The sequence below is a fragment of the Agelaius phoeniceus genome, chromosome 16, assembly GCF_051311805.1.
Source record: "Agelaius phoeniceus isolate bAgePho1 chromosome 16, bAgePho1.hap1, whole genome shotgun sequence".
NCBI lineage: Eukaryota > Metazoa > Chordata > Aves > Passeriformes > Icteridae > Agelaius > Agelaius phoeniceus.
Window position 1 is genome coordinate 5,474,439 of NC_135280.1, and position 20,325 is coordinate 5,494,763.

Below are 20,325 nucleotides of genomic sequence, written 5' to 3' on the forward strand. Positions count from 1 at the left end.
GTTTTTTCAGCTGGGAGAGTGCTTTGCATATAAAGTAAGAAATATGTTTAAATTTAGTAATTTCAGGCACAGTTCATAAGCCTGTCCCAAAATATCAGCAGTAGGGAACCCATCAGGTACTTTAGGTTTGTAATTTAGTTTTAAACATGCAACAGGTTGTTTCGGGTTGAGTAAATATTGTTTTCTTAATGCTATAGTAATCTGGTCTTTCCTAGATTTCACTGTAAATCACTGAATAAGATCACTTAGAAACAAACTGCTTTAGAATATGCATGAGCAGGCATTTGCTATTGCTATTTGTTTATTATTATAAGCTTCTGCACAAAGACTTTCTTGATTTGTGTTCTGCAGGGGTAGCAGAAAGGCTTGTACCATAGACTTGTATTGGAAGGAGGCAGAAGGGGAAAGGATCTTATTCCTAAAAAACCAAAATAAGCAACAACTACGATTGGGAAAGTGTATTCCTGCAACCCCGAAGTTCTTTATTCATGGCAAGTGTCGGGGTTGCACAAACCTAATAAATCTCTAAGTTCAAGATGTGTCTGTCTTCTCAGAATTGCATTGCCAAAACAATTATCTCTTCCTTCAGCTGGCTGTTGTCTGAAATAGCCATCTTTAATGGTGTGGTTAATGTCTGTTGGCAGTCCATAGGACCTGAGGAATTGTGGCTAAAAGTACTGAGGGAGAAGGGCTGTGTGTCGTGCAGCACAGTGGTGGGAGATGACTTAACTGTATTTTAGCAACTTGTTCTATGCTTGCATCTTTCTTGAGAGATCTGCTTGGTGTTGTGCAGAGAGGATGGAACTAAACACTTTTTTCGTTAGACTGTGATTAGCAATCACTTGGAAATAATCTGCAGTTGCCTCAGACTCCACAGTGCTGTTCCTGTTGGAGCTGCAGGAATATCCAGCTATCTATTTCAAATTCAGCCATCATCGTCTTGTGGCCTTTCTGTTTATAGGTCAAGTCTTTTGTGGCCAAAACTTCCACTGAGAAGCTCAAGATATTTCATGAGAAATATGAGTGGAATCATCATTTTCACTGTTTTCTTTATTGCTTTAGTAGCTTTAGTCATTGTTTTAAAGGTCTACATTTAAAAATCCTTTAAAATCTGTTATTGTGCTAATTAATTAATATATGACATTTGAAAATAGGACAGAACATCTTATTCTGCTGAGTTCTGGTGCTTCAGTCAAGCACAGAAGTGAAATGAGTTTGTTCACTTGAGAGATGCAGCAAGTGATATTTCAATGATCTTGCACACTAATCTCTAGGAACTTTATAGCTTCCTCTGAACAAGTCCAGGAGTAACCTGTGCTAAACATCAATCAGATTTACAACCCAATTATTTGCTAGAAGGAAAGAAACACTACTGTTTTCCAGTAAGTGGTGCTATCATTTGTTTGCTTAGTATAATCTTCAAATGATCAAAGCATCTAAAATGCATCTTTACAGTCTCGAAAGGCTGGGGCTTTCTGGAGGTGGGATGGGTGTGCATGAAGTTCAGATCTGATAATCCCACTCCATTACATTTGGTCTTCCTTCCTGAAATTGGAGGTTTCTGTCACTTTCATAAGCAATATCTACACAATATCTACAATGTCTTTTGCAGAAAGTGACACTTCCTTAAAAACCAGCATTTTGTTGTGGAATGTGAAGAGACTTTGTGCAATGTGCACTCAAATCTGAAGGCAGGTGTGAATAATGTTGGTGCACTGGCATTTTTGACAAAAATGCCAATTATGTTTGTTCTGAGAGAGATCATCAGGGTCAATCCTTAAAAGAGAATGAAGCACTACATTTTGCTTCTGTGAAGGTCTTTGAGATGAGCACTATAGTTACAGATGATTTTGGTTTTGATCAAGTACTGATGTAAACAGTAGATTACATTTAGGAGACAAAAACTCATCACTGTGCTTGATTATATTAAGATCAAAAACTTAATCATGGAAGACATGCTAGAATACAGTGACGATAGTACCAAGTAGTTCTTGTAAGCAAAGTCATTCATCTTAACATGTTTGGGTGAAAAAAAATCAATGTTTTCTGCATCTCCACATCAATATGTTGTAATGATTTTTCCTCACTGTTATGGCAGCTTCATTATTTAAGTGGAAGTACCTTATATACACCAGCAAAGTATCATCTCTGATAATCAGATTACATCTAGAGTCTTCCTAAGTTGATAAAATTTTCTCTTATATCGTCATTCATATATGTATAATGCAAAATAAAGCTTCTTCAGTGCTCAGCTTTTAATAATCCTGTTCATAATTAAATATAAATCTGACTAAAACATATTCTTCTACATTAAAGTCTTGTCATAAAAACATTTTGAATATAAACCTTCAATACTCAATAGAGCGATACAATATATATATATACACACACACATATGCACTTCTTTTCTGTTAGTAGCAAGCATTTTGTTCACTATTTGCACAACTTCACAGTCATATGTTCTACACAATGATACTAAATCAGACTTCTGATTGCTCATTACTGTCAGGAATGACAGACGTTAAGGCAGCCTGACAGAAGCGATGCAATGTTGACATTTTTGTTTTCTGTTCAATGTACAGTCGCAGTTTGTCTCTGAAGGTTTCCCCCAGAAAGCTGTAAATTAAGGGGTTCAAGCAGCTATTAGAAAAAGCTGCTAGGTTCACAATATGTCCTGTTAAAGGATAATCATGCCTGAAGGATGGGCTGTTTGAAGAGACGGGCTCGCTTTTCCTCTGGAGAAGTTGGACGCTAATGAAGACGTTTTCAGGGAGCCAGCAGATAAAGAAAACCAGGACAACAACAAAAATCATGCGCAAAGCCTTCTGTCGCCGCAGCCGGAGACTCCTGTGCTTGTGTGCTTTTATAAGGACTCGAACAATTAATGAGTAACAAAGACCGATGATCACAAAGGGGATAATAAACCCCAGGGTTATCTCTAGCCACTGGATTTCTTTTACATCTGCAAAACAGAAATAGACCTCTCCGGTGTGCTGTAAGTGCACGGCTGTAAATGGGACTAGAGCTGCCGAAATGGATGCCATCCATATGAGCCCACAGCTCAGTCTAGCGTGCTGCATAGTGCGAAATAAGTTGGACCTCATTACCTTGGCCAGGGCTAGGTATCTGTCAAAACTCATCCATGTCAGAAAGAAAATGCTGCTATACATGTTGATCTGAAGGAACAAAGACATAAAGGTACAGATGATGGTGATATCGTAATATTTCTCGTCAAGATTAAACACCTCAATGAGAGAATCGGCCACTAGAATGAGATCAGCCACTGCCAGGTTTATGAAGTAAAGGTCTGGGATTGTCATTTTTTCCCGAAAGCTAATGTTGACCACCAGTATCAGAATGTTTCCCACAAAACCAATAGGAAAAAGGAATATTGTGTAAAGGCATGATAAGAAAAGGCCAATAACATATTGTTGGTGTTCTGATTTATCAGCTAATCTAGAGGATATGCTTTCGTTACACAAATGGGATCCATTCAGGTTAAAAGTTGTGCTGTTACATATAACAGGTGATACTGAGGCAGAATAAGTTTCCATGGTTAGAATATCTGCAGAAAAGATATTAGTACTCAAAGTTTGATGGCAATACCAAAAAAATCAGATTTTTGGTTGGTTTCAACTGAATTCTTAGTAAGCATTTTTGGTTGGAATTGAAAATGATACAGACTTTTGTATAGGAAATGAAAATGCTTTAAAAGTCAGATTAATTAGACTTAAAACTGACTGAAATGTAATACTACAGATAGTGAATTCTTAATTTGTTTTACAGGATGCTATATACATTTTAAATAAGAGAATTTGCAGTTCCTGTATGCCTTAAGATCATGTAGGAATCTTTTTACCATGGTGGTACTGGGTCTCTTTAATAAAAGCTTTTCAGCAGCAATGTTTCTTCATGCAAGTTGGAAGGCAGTGGAATTCTAGCTCCATTTGTTTTCTTTTAATAATCAATGAACATCCTTGGACCTGCAATTTGCAAATGGAAAACAATTAATCTCATATTCCAGCACTGTTCCATGTGCCATTAGCTTCTGCTAACTTAAATCACAGCCGAGGTTGTGGAAAACATCATGTTCTACTATAAATGCAAAGGTTCACTTAAAAGAATTTAAATTTGTTCTAGATCAAAATACCATCATGAGGGCAAGTCTGTTAAAATTGTGTGTGCCCGTCAGGGTTTCAGTATTAAAAAATGAAGAAATACAGAGAAATCAAATGAGTGACTTTAGCCTAATCTAGGAAAACTGTATTTTTAAATATAGATACATAGATATTTATTTTGTCAGCTTGTAAGGGTAATAAATAGCAGAGTCTGTGGCTGAGAAGGCAACAGAGATGAAAAGCAGTTGGTTCCTGCTGCTTTCAGTGGGAGGGAAAGGCAAATTTTAGAAATGAAGGTAATACAAGCAGCATATTGATATACACCAACATTATTATACTCAGTTTGTCTTCTGTTGTGATTTATTAAGTTTCACTGACTTCCGTGTAGTAATGGAAAATAACCAGTTATCAGATTTGTTTACTTCTAAATGTTGAATGTTATGCACTTGAAGCATTGCTAGAAGTTTATTTAAAAAAAGAAAGAGCCAAGCAAAAAACGCCCCAAACAAATAAAACAGCAAGGAAATAACAAACCAAGTTATTTTGTGCTAAGTTTTAAATATTTTAAATTGCTTAAATCTGCATCTTACTGTCAAACCACTGAATTTTATTTCCATGAAAATATATTTTAAAAATTGTTCGCTAGTAAAATTCATGCACATTTCCACATTTTGATGACTTAAATCCTGCCAGGGTGTAATCTGGGGGAGGAAAGAGCAGACCACTGGTGGAGTAGGAGGGTTAGAATAGTTTTAGTCAGAAATACAGCTCTGCGTTTGCTTCAATGTATTCCAGTAATCAGAAATAGCTACAGATACTTAAATAAAGATACAGGTTCCAGAGCTTCGATTTTTAATTAAACAGGTATAAGTTCCCAGTACCTGTTGCTGTGTTTTGAACCATTTTAATAGTGTAAATCTTCATGCTAAAATATCCATATGAAATTACGCTCACGACAAGGTTCAGTGTTTGTTTCAAGCAGCTATGAAGTCAGACATTAACTGTTGTCTTTATGTAACAGCCTTTTATTTGTGAACAAGGCAGTAAAACAGATTTAAATACAATAAATGATAAGTTAACAGCCTGAACAATTGATTTTAAAAGGTCCGTAGGTGGTCAGATTTTAATTACATCTGAAAGGCTGCCAAAAGCCAAGCAATTAAAAGCATTACAGGTAACTATGTACTGTGAAACACTTTATTTTACCTTAATTCCATTTCTCCCGAGCTGGTTTTCCTGCAGACAGCAGCAGGCTGCTCCTTGCTGGGTGCACACGTAATGGATGTGCCAACTTCCACTGTCCTCTCGGTAAAAACTTGCTTTTAGGTGTGCAGAGCTGCAGTGGGTGCCACCTGTTGATGATTCAGCAGTAAAAACAAAAATCATATAAAAGTCTTACTCTGCTTTAAAACTTATTAAATAGAGAGTTTACAAGAGCAAAATGCAGATCTTGCTGCATGTCCTTGGCAATAAAACAAGCTTTATAGATTCCCAGGGTTGTTCTAATTTGTGTGCAGTTGAAGTGCTGCTGAAGAGCCTTATAAGGCTAGAATTAACCCTGTTTCTGCTGGTTTCGTTTCTACTCGAACTACTCAAACATCTTTCTCTTGTATTTGTCAGTTTTATTTTGCCTAATTGCACCCTCCTTTCTGCCTCTGGTGTTTTTTTAAGTTTTATAGTCCGTTCAAACCTAGAGCTCAGCTGAACAATAATTAAGAGATTTATTTGCAGATTGCAATGAAGCATATTTTACATAGATATAAAGCAATTATTTCTGTTATTTGTGGTGGTTTTTAAAAGCCTCTGGGCAGTCTAAAGGGAAATAATGGATTGAAGGCATCAAGCATCTGAGAAGGGTCATTTGCTAAATGGAGAAGATAAATTTCAGTTTTCCTACCTTCAAGTCGATCCCATTTTGCCTGTTTGTATTTAAATGTTCAGGTATATGTTGTCATTCTCTTATTTCTTAGAATTGCTCAGCTCAAAATCACATGGAGGCAATAAGCTTACCCTACAGAGAATGAGGAGCCTCAGTTTTGCATTAAACACCAGTGTTGCAGGTGGAGTTTTGCATTTCGTCTGCAGGGGGTAAAAAAACCTACTTGACGTTTCAAGTAACACCACCTACTGGTGGCCAGAATTCTTAGAATGGGAAGAAAGTCAAAGCTCCCTCATAAAAGAGCAATATTTTATTTGTGGCAGTTGTTTTCTGTGGTTATATTGATCTGACACCTGAACGTTCAGTGCCCTGAGTGGCTTTGCTGCAGCATTCTGCTGCTGCTGGAATGAGGTGAATGGGATCTCAGCATTTAGGACTTCAGGAAGACAGTGTGACAGTTTCAGAGGTGTGGAGTAAGCAATTAACATGTCATTATAATGGTGGATGTATGACACTGATTACAGTGGTCAAATATCTTTAGGTTACAAAGGACCTGTCTGTAGGAAAGTGAAGCAGAGATTCTTTACGTGAGTGGGTTTGGGAGCAGAAGCCCTCTGCCTTCATTGAGGCAAATACATTATTTGCTGGTTTTTCTGCAACACACTGTGCCTAGGAATAGAGGATTTTGGCAGTGCTATTAAAACAGTTTTTAAAGATGTTCTTTCATGATGGCTCTTGGTAAATAGTTTTGGAATCAGTTATTATTTAGATCAAAAGTTATTATTTAGAATGTTTGCGCAGATTGGTGCTGGTAAAATTATTTTGAACAGAAGATTTCCATTGTGTGTGGAATGGAGTGTTTTAATACAGGGTGATAAGGACAGAGCCTAAAGTGTTTTTGCTTTGAGATGTGTACAAATATGATTGCATTGTAGGACTGGAATATTGTAAATGTTGGAAAAATCTTGTGATACCAGCTTTGAAGGTCTTAATTTTTTGCTGTCATGAAAGAACAGGATTAAAAAGAGTCTTTATTGTTGATTGTTGATCATGTGGTTCTGCTGTACTTAGTTCTGTCCTTCAGAGCTTCCACTGATCTTGCAAGGGCCTGAAGGATTTTTTACTTTTCTTCATGTGTAACGTTCACTTCTGGGTGTCCGTTGTTTGTTATTATGGGGGCCTGGATTTGATAATCAGCTGGTCTGTCTGTCCTTGCTTGTCTAGCTGTGAATATCAGCTAGATAAAATGTATAATTCTGAATGATAATTTTCTTGTTTGAATTCATGGTAAGAAATTTGTCATTTTGCTGTACATCCAGAGCTGTGAGGAAATTCTCTTTCAAACGACCTATGAAGTAGCTGTTTTCTGTGCTGTGAAGAACTGTGAAGCATGAGAGGTCATTTTTAGTACTATAGTAATTTTGTATATTATTATATTGTAATTAATGGGTTCTGTATTTCTCTAAATACTTTGTGAGATGATTGTGTGAATCCTCTGAATCCTGTTTCCTAAAACAGATCCCAGCATTTTCAGACCCTTGTTTATGCAGTCAAATTATTGTTACTGATTAATCTATCTTAAGCTCACTGTTTGTAATTTCCATATTCCATAAAATACTTCAAAGTATAGCAGCTGCTGAACATTGTACTTTTCCTCTTTCCCTGTCAGTATTCCCCAGGACTTTGCAGTGACTGCCTTAATGATCCCTGGTCACAGTTGTGACAGTGTTGAGTCTTAAAGCTCCACCTGTTTCACCTTCCTGTGATGTTGCTGAGAAAATCTGTGAAAGCAACTGGTGCAGTAGCATTTGTATAATGTCAGACCTCAGTAATCCAGCCTTTAGAATTTTCCTGGTTTGTTTTTAGATAGCAGTCAGTGTGTAAAGCTCTGTAGATGTCTCAGTAAACATGTCTAACACCAGAGAGTCTTTCAGAAGCACTGGTGCAGTTGTGATGTACTTCAGTGCACCAAGAGGCTTAATCTGGGGTATAATAGAAGTTATTCTGTGTAATTTAGCAGACTTCAACATATGTGCCTGTTACTGTGCTGCTGAAGGTGGCAGCTGAGGAGAAAGAAGGTGGGAGGTGTGAGTATGGGAGACAGCAGCATTGAGATGCATCCCAGCTCTTGTGCCAGCACTCTGTGGCAGCCTCTCCAGCTGGATAAACCCTCTGAGATGCAAGAGACTCTTGGATTCTGTCAGAAGTGTGGAAGTGTTTTGGGTATGAAGCTGTTGAGTCCTGGAGAAATTAGATCAGGGCAAGGGTATAGAAAGCTGAAGAGTAAGGCACTGTATTGCATGGAAGGGGAAGGAAGCAGAAATTAAAATTGTATTGGAATGCTTGCACTGTAATGAAACCATTTCAAAAGAAATAAAATTTGTGATTCTCCAGAAGAGAATCTCTTCTGGAACTATCTCTAGAGGAAATACAGGTGCTGTGGTACTGTTCCTGAGATTTTCCAGGTAGACTGATGTCCAAGTCCTCTCTCACCTTTTTCAACCTCTGAATGAAATCAGCATCCATTACCCTGCTCTAGAGCACCCTCATACTTATCCTGTCCAGCCTCAGTAGCAAATAATCTTTCTTGCAAATAATCAAACTTAGTTTGAGCTAGAATTAATTGTTTCTGTGCCTTCAGAAAGCTTGGATGGAGTGTATTTTGTGTATTTAGGCTTTCCAGTTGCCAGTAATTCTGAGAATGCATTTTTCTTACTAAAAATAATTTTTAAAAGTTCAGCCTTTTCCTTTTGCGGGGACTACACCCATTCAAACCCATTCAAACTATTCTGGTAAAGCCTTTTTATTTTTCTTAAAGCATATATTGCAAAACTCTTAAGGGATAATCTAAAAATTCCACTAAATGGGGCCACAAAATGTTGTCTAGTGAAAGATCACAGAATCCTAGAATGGTTTGGGTTGGAAAGGAACTTAAAGATCATCTAGATCCAAGCCCTCTGCCATGAGCAGGGACATCTTCCACTAAACCAGAGTGCTCAAAGCCTCATCATAGGACTTCAGGCTCTATTCAAATGCTGTTTTAAAAGATTTTTGCAAAACATCAATGATTTTTATTTTAGAAGCTGAGTGTGGCAGTCCTTTGCCGGGCGCTTTGTACCATGGAAGTGAAATGCACTCTTTCATTCTATCCATTAGTGAATTTATCTGTTGTGCAACATACATGGTGGACACATTATACAGAATACTTTGGCTGAATTGCTTGAGTTTTCTGCAGCTACCTCAAAATCAAGATAAAGAATACTGAAGCCCTCTCAGTGTCTGTTAGTTTAATATTAGAATGTAACTAAGGGCAGGCTTAGAAATACATGTAGGGATGTAGCAGCTCGAGTTGTTATTCAATGTGCACGTTCAGTCTCTAGCTCAAATGTCGTTTGCAATGGGATCAGATCAAGTTTGAGCCAGCTGGTTCAGTAATGATGAGTCCTGAGTTCTTTTCCAAAACATGTTACCAGCTCAGAAATCCAAGATTTAATTTCAGCAGCCTGATAATTTCTCTTTGTCTACTGAACAGTGTTTTTTTCAAATGAAGACCAAAGTCATGGAAAGATACAAATATTACCAAGACAGAAGTAAAATATTCTCCTTTGAACTTTCCAGTAGATCCCTTCAGTTAATTTTGACAGCCTGCCTATAAAAATATATGCTGTGTTTCTTCTGGAACATACTGTTCACAACTGGGTGAAGCCTGGGAGAAGTGAGGGTTCAACTGAGCTGCTGGTTGCATAAGAGAAAAAAATCTCAGAGCATAGAGATTTTATTTTGTTCTTAAAAATACTCTTTAGATTATTAATTATTTAAAAATATTACTTTTAATCTTAGCTAAAGCTGTTTTTTTTCTCCCTCATATCTGTATTAGAAGGATTTTGGGAAACTGTTTGTGTTCCTTCCCTGTTGCACATAGGGGTGTTTGCTTTCATATTCTAGCTGGATGCAAATAGATTTTCTCTAGGACCACATGTTCATTGCCCTAAACTTTAATGTAAGCTCTGACTTTATCAGGACTAATTCTATGAAAACATTTATGTATTGCTGAAATTTATACTCTGAACTATTTGAGTTACTGTTTTGCATTTTTCAACCTCTTTCCTCCTGCTTACCTTTGTTTTCTCATATTCAGTTGCAAAGTCTTTTCACTGTACAGAGAGATTTCTTCATGGCAATATAACCAGCCATCCAGAAAATACTCAGGTTTTTTCCACGTGGCCAGGGAGGAGATCAGAGTACACATACTCACATCTCACAGATGGCTGCCAGGAGCTTTCCCCAGGACTGCTCACAGACTCACACACAGTTGTTCACTCTGCCAAGGTGGGCTCACTCTCAGATCCTACATCTGACAGTAGCTCCCTACAGGTTTTTTTCTCTGTGACACTTGGGTATGGCTCTGCTCTGGCTGTGCACCCTGCTGAGAGCATCATGAAGCACCTGTGTGCCCTGCCCAACCCTGTGGCTCCTCACAGGTGTGTTACTGGCATTCACTCACATCACTTTCCAGGTCCCAGCCAGCTTTTACTGACTCAATTTTCTTTTAGGCACCTTTCAAAGCAACTCAGAAACAACACAATATTTATTCTTTTATCCTTAAATATAAAATGTATGGAAGCTGTAAGTAAGGTAGAAACATTTGCACATCATTCCCATACTACAAAATATCCTCCTCATCCACAGTGGAGCTGAAACTGACTTTCTGAGCTGGGATAAACAGCTTGCATCTTCTGAAATATTCTTTCACTCAGTCTGTGAGCTTTTTCAGTGATGTACAGCTCCTACAACTCATCTCTTCAGACTTCTTTCTGCAAGGCTGATCTTTGGTCTGTGTTGTTTAATCTCCCTCTTCTCAGGTGCAAAACAAAACCTCTGATGCCATCTGAGAATTCCTTTCACAAGTATGAAATTGGCTCTTGTGTTCAAAGAGATGATTCTTATCTGCCTACTTCCTTTCTGACCACGTTCTATAATGATCTGTTTATATGTAGAGTTCTTTAATTATCCATCTGTTCGTGCTGGCAGCAGAACAAAATTGAACAGGGGAACAGGCTGACACAATGTAATGCAGACATCTTACCAGCTGATTTTTACATCTTGTGGAAATGTTGGTCCTTACAATCATAGTCGGATTACATATTGCCCTTTATTTGCATGTGATGCAGTCATGGTCCATACTTGTCAGGATTTGGATGTCCAAGATTAGATCCATATCTCTAGATACTTGATCTGTATTCTGCATGATTATTGTTCTTCCATTTCTGCACTTGGCTCTTGGCTTGTGGAAGATGTTCATCTTGATCAATCAGTTCCTGCTGTTCTCTCTTAGGCAGCCCATGCTGATTTACACCAGCTCCCCACACGAATCTGGAAGATCCCATCAGGAAGATCTTTCAAAGGATATAACTGCAAAAAACCCCTCAGTTCTATTAGCACCTGAATTTCATACAAAGGCACAGATTGAAGCATCAAAATAGCTTTTCTCAGAACTCTTCAAGTTACTTTCTCATCACAGTGCTGTATTTTTGTAACTTTGCCATCTGAGTCTACGTCATTATCCGAGTTTTAGTACAATTCTGTGCTTTTCCTGTTTCCGTTCTCTCCACTTTTTTAACAGAAGATGAAGCCGAAGCCAAATGCCTAAGGTGGCTCCTGGCCAGATTTGGTGGCAGTAATAGTGTGCTCAAAGCAAGCATTTACAGCTTTGCACCTACATCTCAGCCTGCATCAGCTACTGATCCTGCAGGGCTTCATCCAAACTCCTGCACCACAACTGTTTTGTTCTAATTCAGATTTTTTCCTCTTTTTGCACCATTTACCCATCAACTGTCATCTTAATGTACAATGCTTGTCTCTAGCAGAGCCTTGATTCCAGTTAGGAACTGGGGCTCGGGTTTTGTTTGCCTTATTAAAAATACACCTCAGTTCTGCTGTTCTGAGCTGGCTTTTCTCTGTTTTTCACTTTGTGTATTACTGAAAATGTGGCTCTTCCAATGACTTTGTACTTCTGAATGAACTCATCAGGAATGGCTTAAGTCAATCATTGCTGTAAGTCTAAATGCAAAGTAGAAGCTGAGAGTACATTAACAAAAAGCTTTCATTCTTGCACAAAGTTTTAATTAGCCATCCTATTGATCTTTCCAGTTCAGTGCCTCACAAAGGACCCAAAGCTTTCCTTTATAGACCCATGTTTCTGTTAATTTGATTTCTTTCTTTTTTTTTTTTTTGGCACAGGAATTCAGACAAAAACTTCACTGCTGCTGCCACTAAAATTATATATACCAGTGTTATAGAAATACATAGTTTGAAGGGTAAGAAGTCAAAGGAGGAAGCACACCTGAGAAAATGCTCTGACTAGAGATTTTGACCTTTATTCAAAGTTGCTTCCTGCCACATTTTTGTTTGCAGCTCTGCTAGGGCATTGATATTGCAGAAGCACAGTTCTATGGCAACAGTACTCATCTTTCCACCTGACTTTGAAGCAATGGCTTGCAGAGAAGTAGATTATTTAAATATACATGTATATATGAAAAAAAACCCAAACAGCCCCAGACCCTGGAAGTTTTCTTACAGATTCCACTGTGAGTACTAGAACTGACCATCTTTTTTCTTCCAGTACTGCTATCTGTAAGATAGGCCAAGTTTGAGTTCTAAAGAAGGAACAATTGCCCTTTTTTTTAAGAAGTAAAAAACCAAAACAAAACCCACAAGCTAAAAAGCAAAGTGCATTGACAGTTGTTTAGAAGAGCAGGTATTACTGAGACCCACTTTGAATGGCTGGGGCTGATTCTGGTATTTCAAGGTGATTGTTGGCAGGGGTTTTCCTTCGGCACCTCTCGATGACTTTAAATACTTCAGCGTTGCACGGTTTATGAAGAAATAGTATAACTACCAAACTAGCACAGCTCTCACAGAACAGCACTATTTCTGCAATGTTCATCACAAGCTCATTCTTTGTTGTTCCAATGCTCCTCTGCAGTTTCAGTGCTGTCCTGAAGAGAATCAGGACGTTATAAAACAGGCGGCAGACAAACATTGTCGCGCTGATCGTGTACACGGCGGCGTAGGTGCGGATGTGCTGCTGCAAGGATGGAGCTCCTGCTGGTGCTTCTTTAGCCCACAGAACAGTAAAACAGAGGATCTGGAGTAATGACGGGATTCCAAACCCAAAGATGAATTTAACAATCTCATATTCAGGCCATGCAAATAATGGATCCAACTGGCAGTGCACTTCCAGGTGGTAATTATCAGCGCCAACCAGCACTGCCTCTGTCAGGGACAAACAGAAGGTGCATGAGAATACAAGCCCAACACACAAGATGGGTCTTTGGGTGGCTTTGCAGAGAGCAGTTGATGGTAGAAATCTCTCCAGTAATAGTGTGAAAAGTGTCAAAATGAAAACATACTGAGAATTGAAATAACCAAAGTTGAAAAAAAATGACAGTACGCTACAGGCAAGGTGGGTTGCTGTTAAATAGTCAGGTCTGCTGATGACAGTAAAGGAGAAAAAAATCATTATGATATTACTGAGGGTGAAGTATAGGAAGTGTAGAAGTAAGTCCAAGCTTACTCTTTTGTTCTGCAAATGATTCTTTATGAAAATTATCAAAATACATATGCCAGCTATTAATCCAGTGGGTACAAAAAGGGCAATGTAACAGTGCATAACTCTGGATATGATGTTTTGAGAAGTTATGACAGCTTCAATTTCTTCTGGGGAATTGAAAATCTGGCTCTTGCTTGGGTAGCTGATCCACGTCATGTTGTGAGAAGTCATCCTGCTTTCCACACTGTGCTTATTTTCTGTTCAACGGTGTTTGAAACTGAACTGGAAAAGGAAGGTGAAACAAGTTTTAAATTACAGTTTTAATGCCTGTTTTTGCATTGAATATATTATGTGCAGTCAGGTGTATGAACCATTTGTTCAGACTAAATGCAGTAATTTCTTGGTGGATTTTACGCTCCTGTGTTATTACCCAAGTTAGCTTGAAATTATTTTTAACCAGAGAAATCTGCCTTTTTATTTTTGATGTGGTTTTTGCTCTTACCACTCCCTGCTTTTCCTCACTTGTTACAGCTCAGCTTTGTGGACAGCCAGGATCCAGCCCACTCATGTTGCCTGTGGAATATATGGAATATTGGCTGTTCAGTGGGTGAGGAAGGAGCTGGCTCTTTTTAGTTTAGGTGGAGCTGCTTTTCCTCCCCATCTCGCCAAAAAAGGCCAAGGCAGTTTGCAGGGCAGTCCAGTGTGTGGGCAGCAGCTCCAGCCACAAAAAGCTCCACTGTCCTGTCACAAGGGTGGGAATTTTGTATCATTTGAACCCAGCTGCAGTCTCACACCACATACTGAGGAAAATGCAAAGATAATCACAATATGAGGCATGAGCCACATTCCTTTCTTTGTTTTAGTTCTGCTTCCTTTCTGTTCTGAAAAAAAGCCTTTCATAGCTGCAGTCTGTGCTGAGGAGCCTGTACAAAATTAATGAGTGTGTTTAAGAAGTGTTAGGAACAAACTGCTTTTATGCCAAAATATCTGTATACATTAATAACGCTGTCATTTCTTAGATGTAGCTGTTGCATAAAACAGCAAAAAATAATGCTTTTCTGCATGCTCAACTTTGAGAAAACAATTACTGGTGCATTATAAGCCTGTTGATAAAGTTTTAGCGAGGGCCATTTGTTACAGCTGCATTATAAATTCCTGGAAATAGGGAATTTTGAGAGTAATATGGTTAGGCTGTTAGCTGTAATGACTCTGTGATATGTTGATACAATGATTTTGTTACTGTATAAATGCTTGGTGGCTCCTTTTCTTTTAAGCCAAAAAGCTTTTATGAGAACATCGTATGTACTTGTGAAAAACTGTAATGGATATGGATATATGCATTTTCCAGATCACCTAAAAGCATAATTAGCTCAACTTCTAAGAGGCAATTTCTGTGCACCTTGTACTGATTGATACAGAAAATAACATACCTTTTTTAGTTGCAAAGATTAAATATATTTAAACATGAGATAATGAACCCACTATTCCTCACTAATTTGGAACGTCTGATTAAAGATGTTCCTCAGCACTGGAGAAAGTTAAACAAATAGGCATTTTTGCTGTATAGAGTGTTTTCTGGGGAAAAAAAATATTTTTTATTCACAAATATTCCAATTTTGTGTTAGACTTTGGTGTTTTTGCTTTGATCTGTTTTACCTAAAGCTGGTCTGAACAAGCAGGCAAAGACAGGACCATGGAGTTCTCCCTGCAGAAGTTTCTATAAGTCACAGTGGCAAGAAACTGCATACTTAGTTGTGCATAATGCCTTTTCCATAGGGGGATTCTAGTGATGTTAACTCTTAAAATGAAAGTAATGTTAAATTGGTAAAAATTCATAGAGATGCATTAATGTTTTTAAGCAGTGCTCATTATAGATAAATCAGTGTCTTAATACTGTTTGACAGTTAATTTATGGTTGTTACCTCTGACACTACTTCACATTTCTGATGTTTCTAATCTCTCCTCAAAATTGGAATTCTAATACTGGTTTTAATTAGAAAAGTTGACTTATCAAAGTGGCTTTGATTAAATGTGTATGTAATCTTATATAATTATAATTTCATTTATAGAAAAGCGTGGAGTTATGTTTTGATTTAGCAGTGTTCTTTGTTCCTTTTTAAAGACAGAGTTTCTTCCTTTGTAGAAAAAGTTATTTTCTGAGAGATTGCACTACAGGAAGGACTGGAGCACCCAGGGAAGATGTTTTGTGTTACAGGTGGTCTTGCAGGTTGGCTGGTCAGACTGTGCCAGCCTCTGAGCTGGGGTGCATCATGTAGGAAAGAACTGATGGGCAAAAAAGGCACAAGTCTCTGAAGCAAGTTAAGAGTCAACATAATTTTGAAGCTTAAAAATAGTTTATTAAATATGAGAAATTCTTGTGTGTGAAACTTTAACTTTTGCAGTTCATGTCTTCCTTAATAATTGGGAAGAGTCTCAAGGATGAAGGAAAATGTAAGCCAAATTTTGATCTTTTGTTAGGAGAGAGATTTGAAGCTTAATCTGGTGAAGGACTGGCCACTTCAGCATCTGAGAAAGTCTGTTATCATCCCACAGTGTAGATTCAAGGTCAGGAAATATTTACATTTAGAGCTGTTCCACCAGAGCCTCTGGTGTTACCTGCAAATTCCATCAGGCCTTTTGCAGGGCTGAATGGAAGAATTCAGTTCTGGTACTGTGAACATCTCCATTATCTTCTCAACAACTTCTATGGGCCACCTAACTGTGCTCACTGTCTTTGCAGAGAACCTCAGAATAATTTAGCAACATTCAACTTTTTTGGTAACATCATTGCAGAGGAAACAAAGGCCATAGTTTGGGGTTTCACAGGAAATCATATGGCCTTAATGTCATATTACAGGGGGGAAAAAAGATACCAAAACTTGGATAAATGTGCTCAGGACCTGGCCTTGGTACTGATGCTGGGTTCAATTATGACCATAGCAATGTATTTTTAATTTTATTTAAATACTCTTTGGGCATTTAAAACAAAGTAAGGCTTAATGCAGCATATTCCAGTAACTGCAGCTTACTGTGCAAGCAAGTGCAGCACCTTGGTTTCTCTTCCTGTAGCCACCTGCTTGCACATTGTGGTGTGTTATGACAGCCCAGCAGTGTTAAGCAGAGGCTGAGGATGTGTTTTGCTGTCATTTGCTGTCAGGACGGGTGACTGAAACAGTTTCAGTTGCAACCACAGACATAACATTATTGTGAAATAATGAACATTGATGCTTCCTCTCCATCTAAATATTATTATGTTCACCTAAGTGTATGTCTTGTAAATTACCTCATCTGAGGAAGGGTTTAAACTGAACAAAAGGTATCTCTTTAGACTAGAATTAATATGCTCACTTTGGGGAAATAACAGTGCAACTAAATATTTATAATTATAATCAGTGATATATATCAGAATACTGAGCTAAGGAAAAATTTTTAGCTGTGCTGTTTTAAAGGCAATCACCTTGGGATTCCCACACAAACAAAATTTTACCAAAAGAGCAAGCTGTTTGCAGCTTTGCTGTGGCTAGTCAGTGTGAGTATAAATCTTTTTTTGAATTCAATAAACTGTTTATTACAGAAGAAGAAATATCTCCTAGCAGTTTGTAGCCAATTCTGAAATATTTTTAGTTTGGCAAATAAGATTAAAGTCAATGCTGTAGTTATTAACTTTCCCCCTTAAATTATTCCTAGAAGCTTAAAAGAATCACAGTGATAATGTCAGGGACTCTTTTCATATTTGGTTCTGGTGTCTCTCTATTAAAAAGAGCAAATGGCAATTTGGAGCTCAGGTAGGAAAGGCTCCTGTGCAGGGGGGACAGGCAGACATGGCCAGTTCTTCCTACAAGCTGAATCCCACCTGCATTCCCTCTAAAAGGGTCACCTGTACATTTCTGACTTCCTGACAATCTGATTTTTTTTCTTTTTATTATTTTGTCTCTTCATAATGATTCCAGTGAAATCTGAGGGTACATACCACTTTCCAAGATGCATTGTTCAGCACCTCGTGAAGTGGCTGCATTAGGGTTTTCAGTTGGGCCCCACCAGAACAGCCTGACTCCCCTGCAGCCTCTGCAACTGATGGAATTGGAACAGTCCCAGATGGCACAACCTCTCTGGTTTTTTTGTTTGTTTGTTTGTTTACATCACTATGAGAAGCTTTAGAGATTCCTGTGACTGTAAGGTGCTCATCTATCATGTAAAGCAGCTCTTAGAAATTATCTTTCCCCTTTTAAAACATTCCCAGAGCATCAAGTTCATGCTTAGAATAACAATGGGATGAAGGAGCTCACTACTTCTGCTGTAGTAGTATTAATGTTTGTAATTTTTTTTCAGACTACTGGTAGTACTAATTTAATTTATAATAAAATATATGTTCCATGGGAGCAGCAGAGGGTGGCTTATTTCTCACATGATGTTTTATTTCAGAATATTCATACAGCTGGCCACATTTTTTTTTTCAAAATACTTAGAGTTTCCATCATAAAAAAATACAGGGGATTTATTATGTCATTTTCCTCTGCTGTGAGAAGATCTCATATTCCCTCAGTTCTTGTCTGGTTCTTGGATTTACTGCAGAGACATTCTTTTTTTTTTTCCTCAAAATGCACGTAATGTTTATGTTCTGCTGTGGTGTGGGTGGAGGGTGAGACAACAGCAGACAAGTCCTCAACTCTTTACTGGAATCTGTCAGCTTACAGTGCAAACACCTCAAGACCCAAATGATTTTTTTTTCTCTCTTGCAACATACTATGACATAAACTGACTTTTTAATTTCCATTTAGTCACGGTAACTATGGCAGAAGCCAGGTCTATTTCTGTTTGTTTTGTGATTCGTTACTGAGGAAAACTTGCAATATGCTGCTTGGTTTATCTCTGTGTTGTCATGCTCCAGTATTTTGTCCCTTTATCTCAGGTCCCTCTTACTTTAATTTGCTATCAGTCATGTCACAAATCCCTCCTTAATGTCATGTGGCCTCACTTTTTCTTGTTTTTTTTTTTTTTTTTTTTCTCTTTCCATCCCTTTTTCCTCCCTATAATTCAGCAGTTAAAGCAAATATGTTTGATTTTCACTTTCTGAAGCACAGTGAATACATTCCCCTTCACTTCCAACACAGTGAGCACAGTGTTCAAAAAACGGTTTAAAAATAGCAAGTTGTGAAAGGACTTTCAGTGCTGAGGGGACCTAGTCCCTAAGATTCCACTGAGTTTGGGTTCTCCATCCCCACTTCAATGTTTAACTTTTGCAAAAGGGGAGGTTTCAAGGAGACTTGTGTTTATTTAAAGTCTAGAAGGAAGAGCTCCTAAGGCAGGGGAGTTTCTCCCTGGCAGCCAGAACTCTTCCTCTATAAAAGGTTTGGTAGGGCAGTCTTTCTGCACTCTGTCACCAGCCTTTAGAAGGAAAATATTCTTTCCTCCAGTCATAAAGCAACACACATAACATTGCTGGTGAAGCTCTGCTGTTGGTAGGGATGTCCTGCAGTGACTTTAGATAACACGTGATGTGGGGAGAGGAGATGTCTTTTCTGTTCACATTATGTCTGCCAAGTTAAAAGATGAGGGGCAGCTTGCAGTATATGAGACCAAAATATAAAATACTATGTTCATCTTTCTTCTAAGAGCTCAGTTCCTGCTCTTGGGCAAGTATTTGAAGTCGTAAAGACTGAAGAAATCCTACCCTTAACTTGTGGAAAAGTAGCAGTTCCTTAGAAACCGAAAGCTTTTGTTTTTACTTTTCTAGAATATAAAGGAGCTAACAGTGACTTAAACATAATCCCCGAACTGTTTCCTGTCCTATACAATGCCTGTAGTGGGGTTAAGATCATCTGACAATGTCCATCCTTTAAAAGACTGGTTTTAGGCAATGGTTGGAGTCGTTTGTCCACACAACTGGACAGTATTTCATCATCCACCTCCCATTGGTTCAACGGGAGTGAAGTACTTACTGGAAAACAGTCTTCACATTTTCTCTACTTAATGCTCAGTTTTATCACAAATTTCAGCCTCATTATACATTTCTGCTTTTGTAGGACCTCTCCCAGATACAGTATTTTACTTTGTGTAGTTCAAATGTTGCTAAAAAAGGGAAAACTAACAACTTTCAATTTAAAACTAGCAACCTTAGCTTCACTGTTTGAGCCTCTTGAATAAAACATTGCATATTTAAAGTAATATAAAGCACTTACCTTTTCGAGGAATTGTTCCACAGAAACAACAGGCTGAGCCTTTCACTGAGAAATGGCAGATGAAACACAATTATTGTTTGGAGCTTATAGCCCTTTCTATTTCTGTAGAAAGCAGAGTGTGTATATTACAGTAACTTCTTCAGCTGCTGTACATCACGGTGAAGAATCCAGGCGCTTGCTGACTAAAAACTGCAGTTCTGTAGGGGAAACAGGAACTTGGCTGAAGTCATTCAAACCATAAACGTTGCATGTTTAGCAAACCTATGGTTTCATCATCATGTGACTTTAAAGTTCAGATTCTCCTCTGCAATGAGATATTTTAGAACAGAAAAGTAGTGTTTGTCCCTGCCATTTCTAAGTATGTGAGGCCATCCAGTGGATTTTTTTCTCCTGTTCATGAAGTAATCCTACGCTCACTGGCCAGCCTTTGCAATTGCATTTTTTCCCCGTGCGCTGTGTGAAGTGCTAGAGGTCTAGAAAAGGAAAAGCCTGTGCAATAAAAACCACACCACGCCCTTTGCTTAATACAACAAAATCTCCACACAAAGCAAGGCACGTCATACCTTAAGATCCCTGCTTAAAATAGGTGTATTTCTA

The 20,325-nt window shown here is 38.2% G+C and overlaps 2 protein-coding genes and 1 long non-coding RNA gene across 5 annotated transcripts in view; 1 reads left to right on the forward strand and 2 right to left on the reverse strand.

The window, feature by feature from the left end:
• The window catches only part of CHLSN (cholesin), a 120,293-nt gene that overhangs the window by 12,644 nt on the left and 87,324 nt on the right, over nucleotides 1–20,325 (forward strand). The gene's annotated exons all lie outside the window — the stretch shown is intronic.
• Nucleotides 1,033–6,192, reverse strand: GPER1 (G protein-coupled estrogen receptor 1). Its single transcript, XM_054643397.2, has 3 exons — nucleotides 6,016–6,192; nucleotides 5,325–5,470; nucleotides 1,033–3,983 (listed from the first exon to the last, which is right to left on the reverse strand). The coding sequence occupies exon 3, from the start codon at nucleotides 3,552–3,554 to the stop codon at nucleotides 2,481–2,483; it is 1,074 nt and encodes a 357-aa protein (XP_054499372.1). The 5' UTR covers nucleotides 3,555–3,983; nucleotides 5,325–5,470; nucleotides 6,016–6,192; the 3' UTR covers nucleotides 1,033–2,480.
• LOC129127054 (uncharacterized) lies at nucleotides 10,568–20,018 on the reverse strand. Its single transcript, XR_013184503.1, has 2 exons — nucleotides 19,729–20,018; nucleotides 10,568–13,831 (listed from the first exon to the last, which is right to left on the reverse strand). It is a non-coding gene; the product is annotated as an uncharacterized LOC129127054 (long non-coding RNA).

What these genes read in the sequence shown, in the direction of transcription:
- GPER1 (XM_054643397.2), bottom strand. Translation starts at nt 3,554, where the DNA reads ATGGAAACTTATTCTGCCTCAGTATCACCTGTTATATGTAACAGCACA.